We start from the raw sequence: 18,128 nt of genomic DNA on the forward strand, positions 1-18,128 counted from the left end.
CGCTCATTACTTGAAATTATATATATATACATATACACATACACACATACACAAAGCTTTGTATCTTATGTATAAAGAGTTCTCCATTCTCGCTGGCATTTAAAGTTTGTTGCTTGGCAACCAAAAGTCACAGTACATGCAGCCGTGATGTAACAGACCGCCCACTGACTTTCCCCTGCTGCGTTCGGTGTGAACAGTGGTCTGCGGCGACTGCAGAGCGGCACGCAAGGAGGCGGCATGTGCACCGCGTCCGGTGTCAACATCCGTTAAGGCTCTCGATCATAACGTTCCTACAACATGTCCCCCAATTCCCTATACTAATGAATCATGCAATATTTCTACAGCAAATACAGTACCAGTACTGTTCAAACAGTAAAGAGCTTCTCCGTCTACTTCCATTTCTGTCTCTCCCTTTTGATACAGTATCAGAAGTGAATAAAATCTGCACTGGCACTTTATAACACAGACTTCATATTCAGCATTCGTTTTATAACTAAATAAGTATTAGGCCTATTACGTGGTTATCTTTCCTAATGTATTTACTTTTTTTCTGCGATAGGAGCTGCAGTTTTCTCCTGGAGACCTGATGCTTCTGCTTTGTTTCAGCCTTGCTCCCGCAGCCGAACCTGGGGCGAGCTCATTCCCTCTTCCCCTCGCCCAACCTGCTCTCCTTCTCGCACTTGGTTTGCTTGTCTGTCGCGTCGAACTGAACTCCCGACCTCCGTTTTGCCAGGCTATTTACAGTTTAGAAACTGCTAATTATATTTTTTTGTAAAAAAATATAGCGATAATTACAAGGTGCTTTACGAATGGTTAATTCACGGAGAGTTACAGTTTTGCTTCACTATATGTGCATTATAGAGAGGGAGTTATTTTATTTTGTATTTTAGTCAGATGTGGGTTGTGTCCCCTGTCCCCTTCACTCAATAAACAGGAGAACAACGCAAGGTAGCGATAACACTATGTAACACAATTTTTGCTCCTGGGTAGTAAGTGTTATTTCCTAATTGCTTATGCCTCAAAAGTATAGAAAATAGCTATTATTCCCCACAAACTTTGCTTTTGTGACCAGGACAGTGATATTTTGAAATTTACCTATTTTCCAGAACATTCCAGATAGATTCAGTGCTGAGTAAACTTGGAGTAACTTCTAGAACTTTCCAGTAATATAAATAGTAGTATAAATACAGGGGCCTTAAGCCCACCAGTTCAGTTTAGTTCCAGCTGCCTAAGTGGATACATATCTGCATTTTTCTGAGATGGCATCAAGAGGCTGCAATGGTGGCATTCCTGATGGGTCTCCAAGGCGGTTTTACCAAGTTTCCCCGCTATCTTTGCCTTTGCGACAGCAGGGACACCAAGGCGCACTACCACAGGCAGGACTGGCCACAGCGGACCGAGTTTTCTGTGGGGAGGAACAACGTCAAGTGGGAGCCACTGGTGGATCCCCTGAAGGTGCTGATGCTACCACTGCACATCAAATAGGGCCTTATGAAACAATTTGTCAGAGCTCTAGATAAGGAGTCGGCAGCCTTCAAGTACCTTCAAGACTTCTTCCCTAAGCTGTCTGAGGCAAAGGTCAAAGCCGGTGTCTTTGTCGGACCACAGATAAAGAAGATCCTGGAGTGCAATGAATTCCCCAAGAAGCTCACTAGTAAGGAGAAAGCAGCTTGGAACAGCTTTGTCGCAGTGGTTCGGGGCTTCCTGGGCAATCACAAGGCCGAAAACTATGTGGAGCTGGTTGAGACTCTGTTGAAGAACTACGGCACAGTGGGCTGTAGGATGTCCCTCAAAGTCCGTATCCTTGATGCTCATCTTGATAAATTCAAGGAGAACATGGGAGCGTACTCGGAGGAGCAAGGTGAGCGCTTCCACCAGGATATACTGGACTTTGAACGCCGCTACCAAGGACAGTATAACGAGAACATGATGGGAGACTACATTTGAGGGCTGATTCGTGAAAGTGATTTACAGTATAATCGTAAATCCCGAAAAACTACTCACTTCTAAATCTTTTGTAGTCATTTTTGTATTACTTTAGTATAAATACATGTTAATTTGGATTCATATGTTGTTTTTTTCTGACTTTATGTGAACGAAAAGACCGTTTTCTCATTGGAAATAGGTAAATTTCAAAATATCACTGTCCTGGTCACAAAAGCAAAGTTTGTGGGGAATAATAGCCATTTTCTATACTTTTGAGGCATAAGCAATTAGGAAATAACACTTACTGCCCAGGAACCAAAAAAAAAAATAATAATTTGTTACACGGTGTAATCTATTATAAAACATTTTAAACAGATAAATAAACGAATGCACCTCAAGATTGCATTTCGTCTATTATTCGTACTGATACAACAAGGAAGCCGTTACTTGGATCATTGTAATGTTACAGCTATTTGTACCTGTTTTTTTGTTGTTGTTCTTTTTCCTTCAGAATTTTGATAAAGTAATTTTTAGCGTGGGTGAAACCAAGGTTAACATTATAACAAAACCAGAGCCGACATTCTCCATGACAGATTAAATTAGCATTTTATAGACACTGAATAAACTTAATATCCTGTTAGGTCATTGCCTGTTATCTTCTTTAAAAAAACACAATGTTTTTACAGTTATTTAATTTTACTTTTGGTCTATAAAATAAACTTGATACCTTGAAATTGTTGTATCCACGTTGTGATTTGTGACAGTATTTGTACTCCACTGTCCAATAAGATTTGCATTGTGGGCCTCACACGTATCTACATGGGGCGGTACAAACCTCTACAAATCGGGAAGCTCTATTAACAATGGTTTCAATGAAATACAGTGTACATGTTTAAAAAACTAACACCGGTAATTTACAAATGATGTATGTGTTCACTCATGGCCGGTCATATAAACTGTAGTGTAATGTATCAGAAAAATGCTACTGCATAAAAAACTAGTAGCAAAATGTTACCAAATATATGTTAACTTTGAGCACTGACTGTGTAACCAATCTCTCTGAGCTGAAGGAATGAGACAGAATGGGTCCAGACATTCCCAAGAAGATGTAACATGCTGATTAAGAGTGATCACCAATGTCTAAAAGCCCTAACAAAAGCAAAAAGAGGACACATGAAATGCTAGCAGTGGTGGCAATACTGTGCTTTTTTTTTAATTACTATAAATTACTATAAATTATGTATTTAGTATTTTGTTTTATCAAAAAAGTTGTTTAAGTTTACAAAATGCGTTTTCATCTGTTACCCTGATGTATGTTATAATAAGTGTAGGGTGCCAATACTTTTGAACACTAATAAGAATACTATTATCATAAAAAGTTACAAAAATAAATCTATAAATAAACACCAACCTAAAAAGTAATTCATTTTCTTTATGCTGTTGTAGTAAATCAATATCCAAAAAACACACTGAAGGTTAACAAAACATTTTTAAATGTTTTCAGGAATACACATGAGAATACACATATAGGGCAGGGTGTGCAGATGAAACCTATGAAACAGATGAAAACTATTCCAGTGTAAAGTAATGAAAAAACAAACATTTAGAGAACAGAAAGCATGTACATATACATAAATGGTAAAAGGAAATCTATAAAACATCAATTAAAATGCTAAAAAAAATAGGACTTGCATACAGATAAACTACACAGCATACAATATAGTTTAAAGTCACTTTTTCTATCGCAGTGTAATTGCTGACAGGAAAAATTAGGAGTTAAATAGTGCAGCTTTGGTACAGCTAGAAAATGTTGGTTTTCACTTCTTTATACATTAATTCAGGATAATAATTACCAAATCACAAAGCTACAATCCTGGTACCTTCACTATAGGTCAAGGCCTAAATGCAGATAAACCATTAGACTGAGTTTGAACACAAGAACTGATTAGATACCAGGAATCAGCAACAACACATCAATGACAGTAACAGTAATATTATCGAATGCACAGAAAAACAACCTCCATTTACCCCAAGATATGCATGCACTACATAACTTGTGCTTAAACAGTCCTAACAAAGTTTAACCATAATAGGTCAAGCATACATCCCACCTCCACTACATCCCCTGGTAGGGTATGATAATAAATGGAATTGAAAACATATACATTACCACAAATATTTAAAATGGTCTATCTTGATTTTTCAAATATGCATAAATTAGACTATTTTTACTTTTTTTTCCCCCCAATATTAAAAACTATTATTACTGAGGATATAAAACAAAAATAACTGGAGTTTACAGTTACCGATCTACATACAGCATGTCAATAAGACAAGCTGGAATTGGCAATTTAAGGAGTCTCGCAAAATTATCTAAAATGGCATCAAGCTGCAGCACCATCATAAATGCATTTTCACATTTAACTTTTCTTTTTTAAAATATGTGTTTTGTAGGAGATGACAATCTTAATAAATTATTAATTATGTATTTGATTATAAGTTTCTTTGCTTCTGTGTTAAAAGTTTTCTTTTCATATTTTGAAACAGCGTAATGCACATGTAACTACCTAAGCAAGACATTTGCAGTCTCCCGTATCACGGCATCTGGGCAAAGAGTCAAAGTTAGCAGGTACCTAATCAAGATGTGTGGAGGAGTGGAAACAAAGTGAAAACAGAACACCACAAACAAATGACTAGTTTGAAACTGTTTCTAACAGATTAGGTTAAGATAGTTTGTAAAATGCTTAAATGTGACGCACTATAAAATGTTCTATAGATTTGGGTGAGTTTCCCCAATTACCAAGAGGTGTGTTGAAGGTATGTGATAGCAGGGTGGATTCACACTGATTGGAAGAGAATATAAGAAATGGGGTGGAAATGCTAATATATTCATAGTATTTAATGTAAAGTTTTTGTTTGAATCGTCACTCAGTTCTTTGATTTGACTCCATGGACGTCTGGGTTTGATACAAACGTATACATTAGGGCATGGTGTGACCTGCGTGTCTTTGCTTGCTTGTATCTAGTGTTTATAAGATTGTATTAACATTATTTTCTTTTATGCATAAAAAGTATTTTTGATTTTAAAAATAATTTGTCAAATTTATTTCCCTACAGTTTGCAATTTCTCTAGGAATTGTGTCATGTATTAAATATATTGAAATTGCAACTAAATTTGTACTCCAGTCAGTAATGAGCCACCATATTTTATAATTTTCTGCTACAGGATGTTTTAAACTCAACTTTTATTTTTTATATGTATTTCTAATATGCCAAATAGAAATCAGTATTAAATAATTAAAGTGCTAGATCAAGAATAAAGCATAACCTTTCATATATTATTCCGATTTATTATTAACAGACTTAGTCATGGCCAAACATTACAATTTATTAATTTTTTTGTTATAAAGGGAAACAAAACAAAATGATATACTTGAATTTTGCCAAAGAATAAGTTATTGTAAAGCAAAAGGGGTCTTTTCTGGATATGCTGAAGGTTATCTAAAAAGTACAGTTTAACATAGAAATACAACATAATTATTCATACTTGAAATTGCTACTGTACTTATATAGTCCAGGCTATTTAACAATAATTAATTACAAACAAAATGTTGGTATAAATTACTTGTTGTGTGTGTGTGTGTGTGTGTGTGTGTGTGTGTGTGTGTGTGTGTGTGTAGATATATATATATATATATATATATATATATATATATATATATATATATATACACACACACACACACACACACACACACACTGAATACGTCATTGGAAAGCCCCTAGTCTGTACTTTTAAACAAGCCAGGTATCTGAGTAATATGTGTGTAATCGGGCTGAGTGTAAAGACTTCATAAATATTTGCATGAGTACAATATAACAGGTCATTTTTGTACAACTATATTATCTGGCTAAAGAGTCAGGAACGTAACCCCAATTTATAACACTGTTCCTATGGAAAAATGTACTTCAACTTACGACGCGACTTTCAGGAACCAATTGTGTGTGTGTGTGTGTGTGTGTGTGTGTGTGTGTGTGTGTGTGTGTGTGTGTGTGTGTGTGTGTGTGTGTGTGTGGTGTGTGTGTGTGTGTGTGCGTGTGCGTGTGCGTGTGTAGTTTCCCAGAATATCATCATGATGAGCTATAGCTAAGTTTGTTTACAGCATTTTATAGCACTGGAGAACAACCTTCAATAGTCCAATGTCCAAATATTAGCCCTAAATGTAAGTGGTGGATTCCCTGGTAATGCAAAATGCTTTTGAAAAATGTCTCATCCCCGCAGGGTATAGGTCAATCAAATCAACCCCTTAATCCTCACACTCTGATATTTGAGTTGTTGACACTGCTGGAACTATAACTATAATTCACAACAGTGAAAAAGTCTCAGTTTACATTTCTTGTTAATCACTTGAGAATGTTATACACAATCCTTTTTGGCTGTCAATTTTTTGGACATGGTATTCAACAATAAACATGTGTAACTGCAGACAAGACTTTCCACGACATGAAAGACCAACAAGCTAAAAACACTTCATACTCTGTAAAAGCTGAACACTTTCACAGTATGCCTTTTAATTAATTAATTTCCCCATAAAAAGTAACCATTAATTACTTGCGATAAATCCAAAAGGTCACGCTGGTTATTCAGCCAACATAATTAACAGTCACTGTTTAGGTAGTAATTACCCTTAATGGGAATACAATTTTTTTTTCTTACATTAGTTTTTCTAACTATATTTTCTGTACTAAATTCATACAAAGATCTCATAGCACTGAAACTATTATACTCTTGGTGTATCTCTGTCAAATCAGAATTAGACCTCTTCACAATCCACAATAAAATAACGTATATATGTTTACTACGTAGGGAAATCCTTTTTATTTAAGAACAGCAAGTTAAGATCATGTGGGATTTATGTGCTCCAGGTGGTAACATTTTGAATTAAAGCACAGCACCCCTGAAACAAAAACGCGTTATGTCTGGATTTTAGAGTAAATTCCAAATTTATGGTTTTCTATGGATTGCATTTTTTCAGGATGTTGGCAAGTTATCTAAAGGATGATTGCCTTCAATCATAGTTTGAAATTATGATATGTTAAAAAAAGTCTATAAATGATATGCGTTGACCCTTCTTATACTATACAAATGAAAAATGTCCTATACTAATACTTAGAATAATGCTTAAAGGCTGCCACTTAATAGCAGTAGTGTACCAGAGGCATGTGCATCTAATCTTGATGGCAAAAGACCTGAACGTCTGATGGGGTTGAAGTACAGGGGTTGGGTAGTTCAACTGTTCAGCCTTTATTTGTGTTTATTTTCTTTTAAAACTGAAACTGCTTTTTTGGGGGAAAAATTAGGTTTTGAAATGAGCACTTACCCAAATCAATGGAGGTCTCACAATGGTAATATCCATTTGGTTGCTTTTTCTTCTGCATGGAGCAAAGATCAAGCCGAGCCACTGTCTCCTCTCCAAAATTGCGATGCTCAAAATTCTCATACAGCTTTGGGTCCAGCTTCTTAATGCCCTGTTGTAAAAAGAATAAAAATGTAAAAACATGCAATCATTTTTAATTGTTGTTTTTTATGCATGTACTGCCTGATGAAGGTTTAATTGAGGACCCCACACAAAAGTTAATTATTATATTATATTAAGGTTCATATTTTATTGAAATCTGGGATACGTCAACAGGGATACTTACCAGAAGAATTGCATATAGTATTCATGAAGACAAGAATAGTGTAAAAAAGTGTATTTTCTTTCTTTATACAGAATGAAGAAAAAAGATACAAAACATCAAACTATTTTTTTTTAAGATGCAATCAGCGCAACAGATGGTATTTTAAGAATCATGTCCATGCTGTGATAACATCCTTAAATAAAATGTTGGAATTTAGCTAACAAGTTTATAACAGGTGCCTTAATCGAGGCTTTAAAAATATTGTCATACCTCACGTTTGCATAACATTTTTATTCAAGTCCATTACCAGAGTACTCCAGATTTATTTTCACTTTAGAAATCCATTCAACCTGCCACCATGCTGTAGATTCACTCATTGTGAAACAAGAAACAGGACCACACCTGAAACTCCTTTCGCTGCACATACTGTAGGACGTCAACTTGGTCCCAAATATCTGGGGCACAAAAAGAGAATCTATGGCGTCAGGATAAATAGACTACAACCAGTTAAATGCGAAAGAAGGTCTTGATAACTTAAAGAACCATCTTACATGAAGACACAAAAAGGTGGTACAAATAACCTAACAATTTGGATCTTGTTTCTTTTTTTTTTCTCCAATACATTATGCATTATTATTATTATTATTATTATTATTATTATTTAGTAATCATAATACAGACATTTTAGCAGGACTCTGCTATCTAAAATACAGTAGCAGGATGTTGCTGCCACCTAGCTGGTACAAGTGATATGAGCAATGCCTGCAGTATAAAACACAGCTGTGTGTTCTACTTATGATTTTTTTTTTTTTTTTAAACAGCTAATGAGGCATACAGCATTCACAAAGCATTTACCGCAATGCTGAGCTCACATGGGTCTTCTAAAACCAAAACAAAATGTTGATATTAGAAAGCTTAAAATAAATAACATAAAACTGGTCTGGCCTGCGCCTTAACTAATTCAATATTTGCAATCTACTGTAGTTAAGTAACCTTTTACACAACTATATGGGTAAACAAGAAACTGTCTTTGGTACTGAGTCAGTCGAACACTTAATTCAATGCCCTCCACCTCCCTTCTTAACCACTGTTATCCAAGGAACAACAGCAGGTGTAGTTGGAATTGGGAAAATTATTTATTTACTTAGCAGACGTCTTTATCCAAGGCAACTTACAGAGACTAGGGTGTGTGAACTATGCATCAGCTGCAGAGTCACTTACAACAACGTTTCACCCGAAAGACGGAGCACAAGGAGGTTAAGTGACTTGCTCAAGGTCAAACAGTGAGTGAGCCAGGATTTGAACTGAGGGACCTCCTGGTTACAAGCCCTTTTCTTTAACCAATGGACTACACAGCCTCCTTTGATGATGTTTTTCATAGTCATAACTAACCTATTTCATTGTATGTATATATATATATATATATATATATATATATATATATATATATATATATATATATATATATATATATATATATATATATATATACACACACACACACAATGAAATATATATATATAAAGGTTTATCCAGTAAGTTAATATGCTGTGTCTAGGGCATCTTTTATTGTTAAGAAATGTCATCTAGTGCAGACTAACAAGAGGACCACAAAGCAAAGCTGAGCTGCTCAAACTGCACAACATAAAATGAGTTAACCATTTCACTTTGGTTTTTTTGGAGGTGATAAAGTCTATCTAGTTCTTAGAAATATGTTGTGTTCAAGCAAATTATTTAATCATTAATACTTCTACAGCATTTCATGCTTAATTAATTAACTGATTAGTGTATGAATGTATAAGAAACATACCCTTTTCATGGGGTGTCCCTAATATGGCCCTGGCATGATGGTGTTATACTTGGACTGGAAAAAATGCAGTTGAATTGCATTTTTCACATTGATTGAATTTGCATCCCTGTATTTCTGTCTAAAACTTTTTTGCAGTGCAGTCTTGCTGGCTGTCGGCATAAGTTGCTAGCAGTTTCTGCCCTTGTAGCGTGTCAATTTACAGCTATTACTGAAGACCTGAGGCCTTACAAATCTTTATTAACAGAAAATATTATCCCCAATTTACTGAATCATTTATCCTATAAACAGCTGATAATAGCCAAAAGTAGGACATCTGACACAATGAATAAGATATATACAGAGATTACAGTACAAATGTACAAACAGATAATTACAGACAAAACAAGTTAACCTGCTTCATGCTAAACTCAGAAACACGTTAAAAACTGCAATGTCTTATTTAGTGCTGTGTTTACTGTGTCTTCTTAAGATAAAAAAAAAAAAACACCACTCTGGCAAACTACCATGTACCAACAACAACCAATTAAAACAATTAACTAAGTATTCTTGAAGTTGATACTGTATCTCTCTCTGTAAATACTAAATAACCTCTTCAGCTCATTTCTCCCTAAAATAACCTTATTTCTAAAACTGTACTTAGACTATATGTAAGGGACAAGAATTCAGACTCAGTTTATTTAGTAGTCCTTATTCTTTCAATGCAGTAATTTTATGTTTTATAACAATTGTTCAATAACCACATCACATGCACAGAAGCATACAGTAGTTATCTAACCTTACCTATTGCATCCTTTTTCCTAACTGGTCCCTCAAGAAAAGGTTTATCATCAGAATGCAGTGGTTGAAACAGCGACAAAGCCACGCTGAACCTCTTTATATACTTGTTACTTTGTGTGCAACGGAGGAAAGTCTCACCTGACTGCGCAGCTTTGGTGCCCTTGAGAGCTTCATGAAGGTCAGATGTGGTTTGAAAGCTTTGCTATCCGTGACCAAGATGCCCTTTTCTTCAAACCTCTTTTTAACAGTCTCTAGAGTGAAAGAAATATAGACAGGCAGGTCATAACCAGATACCCAGTTTCATTTTGCATAGCACACAAAGAAAAACCAACAACAAAAAAAAAACACCCACCTGCTCCATGTAAGAAAAGAAGATAATCGATGAGGAGAAAGACAACAAGGTGGATATGAGGTGGGCTGTTTCTGGACTGTGTACCATCTGATAACCTGACCAGGCATAGAGCTATAGGTTTGATTTTACCTTCACATAAGGTCTTTGCTATACTTATGAGAACATCAAGATATAATAACCCTTTTATATTAAAATGTAAATATCGGGGCTCCCAAGTGGCGCATCCAGTAAAGGCACGCCGCGTGGAATGCAGGATACCTCTGTAGCCTGGAGACTGCAGGTTCGAATCCAGGCTAATTCATTGCTGACCGTGACCAGGGGCCCCTAGGGGGCATGCACAATTGGCTGTGTGGCACCCAGGTATGGAGGTATTAGGTCGGCAGGGCAATCCACAGTTCACTGCGCACCAATGACCCCTGTGGCCGATAGGGCACCTGCAGTTCTGCAGTGGAGTCCAGGATAAAACTAATTTAATTGGGCATTCAAAATTGGGGAGAAAACCAGGGTAAAAACCACTGGTGACATCAATCAAAGCAGGGGTAAGCAGCTGCAGAAGCATGCTCAATAAAGATGTACAAAGATTGAAAAACAGTCAGAAAGTACTGTTTTGCTTCTATTTTAGTTAGAGACATTTTCCCACTGTACTGATTTACTGTTAAAAAAATGATTAAATATATTTCAGCTATTGGTTTACAACATCTGTCCATTCAGTTACTCCCTTGCAGTGCTATTTGTCATTTGGCCCAAGTTTGAATAAAAGCAGTATGAGGAAACCGCTTTGAGAGGAGATTTTGTTAAAATGATGACTAAATGTACTCCTTTCCTTGGTTTATTGTTATGCACACTCATTGCAGACATTGTACAAGACACAATGACTGATGGTTCTGTTGTATTAACTGTACTTTACATGTTTATGCTGGAGATAATTACAGCAAATAAAATAATTCAATAAACCTTACCCATCTGCACTTCTATAAACTACACTGGTCTCAAATGTGCAGTTTTTAAATAAATACATGTTATAGCAAACATGTATTTTCATTTTAAAACAGACATCCAGGAAGTCTATTACTGCTTTACTTCCTTGGTCTTTTCACCCTGACAGTGTCTTCAGGGTCAAAGCATATTACTGGCTGAAGGAATATGAGTCAACAGAGGAAGCTGCTGATTGGATACTGACAGGAAAGAAGCCAGTGAAGGAGTGGAGACCATTTAAGCTGCCATTCTAAATGACCCAGGAACTGCAAAACTGTCTAAAAGCATGGTTTGCAAACAGATTTGTTTAATCTAGTTGTAATAGATACCATGTTTTAAAACGAATACATGTTTGCTAAAATGTGTGTTTCTTTTAAAACCGCATATTTGAGACCTACAGCTATGGCCAAAAGTTTTGCATCATCCTATAGAATTAACTACTGCATGACATACCGCTTTGTAGTTTTCCATATGCATAATGAAAAACGGACTAATTAAATAAATTGACATTTCAAAATCTAACATTAAAAATACTGTATTTCTATTACCGCTTCTGGTAGACTTTTGCAATATAATGTTGTAGTTTCTTTGATTACACAATTTCAAATTGAAGATCTAAATTCTGTTTATATAGTGCTTTTTTTTGTTGTTTTATTACATTTCAATTCTAAAAAGATACATATAAAGAAAAGAAATAAATAGACAATTTCCAATTTGGATTATAAAGAATATAAACCAAATGTAAGAATCCAAGTGTAATTTGGTCACTTCTACGAGTGATTCTTATTGCAATTACTCAAATATTGTTTTTAATTATACATTTGATATAAGACTCAGCTGAAAGTTTGAATCAAGTTGTAGTTGCCAGATTCTTTCTCAATATAGACATAACATGCTAGATCAGCAACATTACTGTTTAGATTTAAGAGACACTGTCCTCTACAGCAGGGCTTTTCAAACTCGGTCCTGGGGGCCCCTGGTGGCTGCTGGTTTTCATTCCAACCGAGCTTTCAATTACTGAACTAGTCCCTTCATTGAACTGATAAGTTGCTTAATTAGATGTTTTTACTTTTTTCAACTCTTGAACAATTACATAATTCGTTAACTATAACATTTTATAAGTAATTTGAACTGCAACTGTTTAAGAGCTGAAAACAAGTAAAAAGGTCTAAATAACAACACTTTGGGTAGGATAGAACAAAAAATATATGAAATGTAATTTGAAGCCACTGACTGCCTCAGGTTTTGTTGTATATCCTAGGCAGTATTGAATAAATGTGCACCTGCAATTTTTGTAAGCGCTATCACATGCTCTCCTTCTACCATTTGCACAAATGCCACTTCACTTCGGAAATGTCCAATTCCATGAAAAGGTAAAACCAGCTCTTTCCCCTGCAGCATATCCAGAAGGGTATCCTTCATCTCAGTCATGGCATAAACTGCCCTGTCAGGGGACAAACAGATGTATTTATTGGAACTGTATACTATACAATTCACAAGGTGCTCTCTTGACAGATGAGGCTTTTTTTCTGTGACTTTATTGCTTTTATTCAATCTTGCAATTCAACAGTTGAAATCACTCCATACCCAGTGTGCAATCATCTGTCTCACTAATTAGGTGATTAAGTGCGTATGCTTCAGTCACAGTTACTCAAGCGTGTCATGGTCAAGGGCGAATGATCGAGTGATTAAAAGAAACCAAAAACATGTCGTCAATGTCCATCATTTATATACCTTATTTTTTTCTAAAATAAATGTGCTATAATAGTGATCAGTTTCTTTTGATGCTCGGTATATACATTACTATAACGTTTAGAAGCTGAAACAAGATTTTTTTCACTGCCCTCCAAAGCCAGTTTGTGTTTGTGTGTGTACTTTCTTGTTGTTTCTGTCTCGGGTTAACATGCACGGTGCAAAAAAAAAAAAAAAAGTGGATTACTTTGGTATAGATTGAGAAAGCACAGTAAGAACTGTTTCTGAAATACTGTTTTCTAAATGGCCAAATACTGTATTACAGAGCTTTGTTTTGCAATAATTTTCACTAACTTTCCTTCTCTAGTATGCGTGAAGTATTGCATGTTAGTGCTTTAGACACACTGATGTACAATACCTGACATTGTTCATTTATAACGCCCCAAGGTTAATAAAGCAACTACAATATTGTAGAACTCTGAGATAGTTTTACATATCCGATGGAACCCTGGAACCAATTAAAAATCGGATATGACAGGTTCTACAGTAATATAGAAGTTTCACCAATATAAAATACATACTTATTCTAGTGACTTTTTCAAAAATGTATTTATACAGACACTCATTATTTCTCAATACAGCAAGAGCTGTGATTTGGCAAGAAGTTTAAAGCCATGCAGCTTCAGCAGTGCTGGTACTACTTACATGTTGACTTCTTCGTTGCCCAAGTAGGTCACCAGCAGGGTGATATGAAGGGTGCTGGCTGGAATCATAGCCTTAGAGAATCTGTGATCCTTCTGTAGGATCACATCTTGAATGGCTTCAATACTGGTTATAATCTACAACACAGAGTTGAAATGCATGAAGATTAGACCTTAAACATATACCTACATTTCACTTCTGTTAATTTATTTATTAAACTGCACTATAAAAATGAACAGGAGTTCACCAAAGATGCCCTAATACAAAAAGATCTAACTTTCATGACAATGTCACATTTGCAAAATACCTATCCAATGCTAAGGAATACACTTTATTTTTTACCCTGAAATGGCACGGTTAATCATTATTTTCAAACCAAACTGAATCTACTGCCAATTACTTTTAGTACTACCCCAATTATATATCAACATTACAATACAAGATCCCTTTTGGATCAAGAAAGTAAAACAGCATTTTATTGCACTGACCTATGGCAAACGGGTTGTTGGAAACTGGTCCACAAGTAGGAGAGGGCACTACTAATAATAACAGCTAAAAATTGTTTGTGAAAATTAAATTATTTTTCTAAATTAGTATGTTATTTTTCTTCTTATTCTGTATTACCATATTACATTTTGCAATTAAAAAAATGATTGAATTTTCACAATAATGCTGTTTTCTCCTTTAGTAAATAGAAAACATATCATGTATTGGGAAACAAATGCATCAGTTATAGTTTGTTTCTGTAAAAGTATGACAAACGTTTTCTTATAAGCACAAGTTGCAAGCAGCTGCTTCTTTACAGTGTTGTGTGAAGAGGTTGTTCAGTAAACAACACCGGAAGCAGATTCAAAACCACAACACGTTTACTTTCACTGTAGCACTCTGCACTGCACAAGAACGATGCATGGTGAAAGCATTAGCAGATCAAGGTCCTCAAAACTTGACATTCACATAATTTTAAATTAAAAAGGATCATATGATTTAACAAAGACAACTAAAGGAGCAATGGAAAATATTAATTCCAATCACAGAAATCACTTAGAGGTGGGATTCAAAGAAGAAGGAGTTAGTTTGATGATTTCACAAAAAAATAAATAAAAATAAAACAGAACATTCCTATACTGTAGATGAACATGTATTTTGCAAATGTGATAGTCATGGAAGTTTGAAATGTGTGTATTAGGACACTGGCTCTTTGGTAGAGAAAGAACAATGAAATGTACAGCTCCAGTAGTACGCGGCTCAATGGCCCAGAACTACATATAACTTAAACATCATGTACTGTACACCTTGGGGTTTGTGATTGGAATGGACACAAAGTAATTTGGGCGTTGAGGTTTCTTCTTTTTTCCTGCATCTTCTTCACTCTCTGCAGCAAGTGTTCTTTTTCTCTTTTTCTTCAGACTTTTTTCAGACGTTATAACTAATGTAAATAAAAAAGATAAAAAACAAACGCTTCAAAACTATTTGCTATCGATTGACGTCAAATCATTAATACATTATGTATACATTTAAAAATATCCATTAAAAAAGTCTTATTTGGGCATTTTATTATTATTAATAATAAGAAGAAGAAGAAGAAGAAGCAGCTTTATTTTGCTATAGAGCCTTTCATAGTGGAACACCATCACAAAGTGCTTTACAAGATACGAGACTAGGGTGTGTAAACTATGCATCAGCTGCTGAGTCACTTTTAACAACGTCTCACCCGAAAGACGGAGCACAAGGAGGTTAAGTGACTTGCTCAGGGTCACAATGGGTCAGTGGCTGAGCTGGGATTTAAACCGGAGACTTCCTGGTTACAAGCCTGTTTCATTAACCACTGGACCACATACAAAATATATGTGCTTGCCTGATACATCTATTCACATTTACACATAGCATACAGTAATAAGTGTAGTAAAAACACAGAACCAGCTTAATCTAATTTAGTTCCATTCTTATGAACTCAGCCAGTGTCAAGTCCTGACTCATATTTTTGTTAATGTATTTCCTATGACTATATGGGGATCCATTGTTTGTGCTGTGTGAGAAATTCACAGGGCGGAAGACCGGGCTATAAGACTAGCTTGTTAGATTGTAGATTGGGCTGGTAGAGTAGACCTCAAGAGAAAACATATAAAAGGGTTGTCTTGCTCGAAGAGGTGAGGCGTGGCCTCCAAGACTGTGCACAGCACAGCAAGAATAGGTAGCGAATGTAAACCTGAAAATGAAAGGACAGAAGAGTAGTTAGATTGAACGGAATTGGAAGAATCTGATTTTGAGCACAATAGAACAATAGCAGTTCTAGCCTGTGGTGTAAGAAGGCTTTGTGGTTGGAGGGAGAGCTGAAGCCATGTAGTCTCTAGCAAAGGGGTATCAAACTCAAGGCCCACAGGCCGAATACAGCCCTTGGAGGTACTGTATCCGGCTCCAAGCAAAGTTAATTCATTACAGTGTAATTTCGCCTGGCCCAGTTTAAGTCTGCTGGGTTTTTACATGTAAGAACTCCAAATCCCATCAGCCATCAGAAAATTAGCGGTAAGCTCAGAGCTCAAGAAACAGAAGACAGCGAGAGGCAGCCAATCATATCTCGTGCGTGGTGCTTAGGCGTGTTTTCCGTTAGACACTGTAGCCTATTGACTGGCCGTCAAAAACAGTAATATAGTCTCAAAATGTCCAAGAAAAGAAAGATCAATAAGGAAAGCAGATTGTTTCAGGAAAGGTGGGAGTCTGAATATTTATTTGTAAAGTAGCAAGAAAACCCCATTTGCTTGGTATGTAAGGGAAGTATTGCAGTGATGAAATAATTCAATTTAAGGCGTCACTATGAAACGAAACAAAGCAAAATATGGTGAGTTTGAAGGAAAGCAGAGGCAAGAAAAGCTGAGTGAACTAAAAAGAACCCTTGATTTACAGCAGAACATGTTTAAAAAGGCAAAACGTGAAAGTGATACAGCAGTAAAGACAAGTTATCTTGTGTCAGAGCTAATCGCAAAGTTATCAAAGCCCTTTTCTGAGGGTGCTTTTGTAAAAGACTGCATGCTTAAAGTCACAGAAATAGTCTGTTCTGAGAAAAGTGTGTTTTCTAATGTCAGTCTTTCAAGAAATACCGTGGCTGAAAGATGAACTGGCTTCAAGAGAGCTCCCTTAAAAAAACAAGCAATTTCGTAGCCTTTACTCTTGTGTTGACAAGAGCACAGGACTATTACTGATACCTCTGCGTTATCTATTTTTATCTGGGGTGTTGATTCAGACTTCACTATTACCCACAAGCTTTTGGATGTTGCAGCTATGCACCTCACTACCACAGCAAACAATATATTTCAACAGCTTGAGAAGTGTGCGCGCAACATGAAATTACAGTGGGAGAAATTAGTTGGATTGATAACAACAGATGGAGCGCCTCCCATGTGTGGTGAAAAAAATGGGCTTGTTGCTTTGGTGTGCAAAAAAACTACAGGAGGTGAATTGTCCAACGACACTTATAACGTACCAGTGTATTCTACACCAGAAAGCGCTGTGTGGGAAGGTGCTGAAAATTGATCACATAATGGTCATGGTCATGAAAATGATAAATTCCATCGGGGCGAAAGGTTTGAATGACCAGCAATTCCAAAAGTTGCCTGACGAACTTAATGCTCAATATGGTGACTTGCTGCATGACACCGAAGTTCGCTGGCTTAGCCGCAGTGCAGTACTTACAAGGTTCTTTGAATTGCGTCAAGAAATAGACAATTTCATGCACAATAAAGGGAAAGAAATTAGACAACTTTCAGATTCAGAGTGTGATTTGGGATTTCTCTGTGATATAACCGAACAGCTCAACAATTTAAATGTGAAACTACATGGCTGTAAACAAGTCAGAACTGAATTGTATGACGGTGTTAAGGCGCTTCAGCTAAAGTTACATGTGTGGGAAAAACACGCAGCAAGGAGACCATTCCCATTTCCATTTCCATTTCCTAACGTGCCAAGCTGTATGTGATTCTGTGGCGGATTTTACTTTTCCTGATAGCGCGTTTGCTGCAAAACTAAACGTGTTGAGTGTGGAATTTGAGTACCGTTTTTCAGATTTTTGAAAGTAGCAGTTCCAGTTCCAGCTTTTTTCAAACCAATTTGGCATAGATGTGGAAACTGCACCAGAAGACATCCAGATGGAATTCATTGAATTGCAGTGCAATAGCGCACTGAAGGCTAAGTTTTCAGCAGCGGGAATTCGCTTAAGTG

At 36.1% G+C, this 18,128-nt stretch overlaps 1 protein-coding gene across 1 annotated transcript in view; it reads right to left on the minus strand.

Annotated features, from left to right (window-relative positions):
* Positions 1-18,128, minus strand: part of LOC121315806 — a 51,940-nt gene that overhangs the window by 29,553 nt on the left and 4,259 nt on the right. Inside the window, exons 3-7 of the mRNA XM_041250248.1 lie at positions 15,209-15,342; positions 13,920-14,053; positions 12,806-12,966; positions 10,334-10,446; positions 7,308-7,455 (exon numbers count right to left, since the gene is read on the minus strand). Of these exons, the coding sequence (XP_041106182.1) occupies positions 7,308-7,455; positions 10,334-10,446; positions 12,806-12,966; positions 13,920-14,053; positions 15,209-15,342 (690 nt within the window). The remainder of the gene's footprint in view (positions 1-7,307; positions 7,456-10,333; positions 10,447-12,805; positions 12,967-13,919; positions 14,054-15,208; positions 15,343-18,128) is intronic.

The sequence above is a fragment of the Polyodon spathula genome, chromosome 5, assembly GCF_017654505.1.
Source record: "Polyodon spathula isolate WHYD16114869_AA chromosome 5, ASM1765450v1, whole genome shotgun sequence".
Classification (NCBI taxonomy): Eukaryota; Metazoa; Chordata; class Actinopteri; order Acipenseriformes; family Polyodontidae; genus Polyodon; species Polyodon spathula.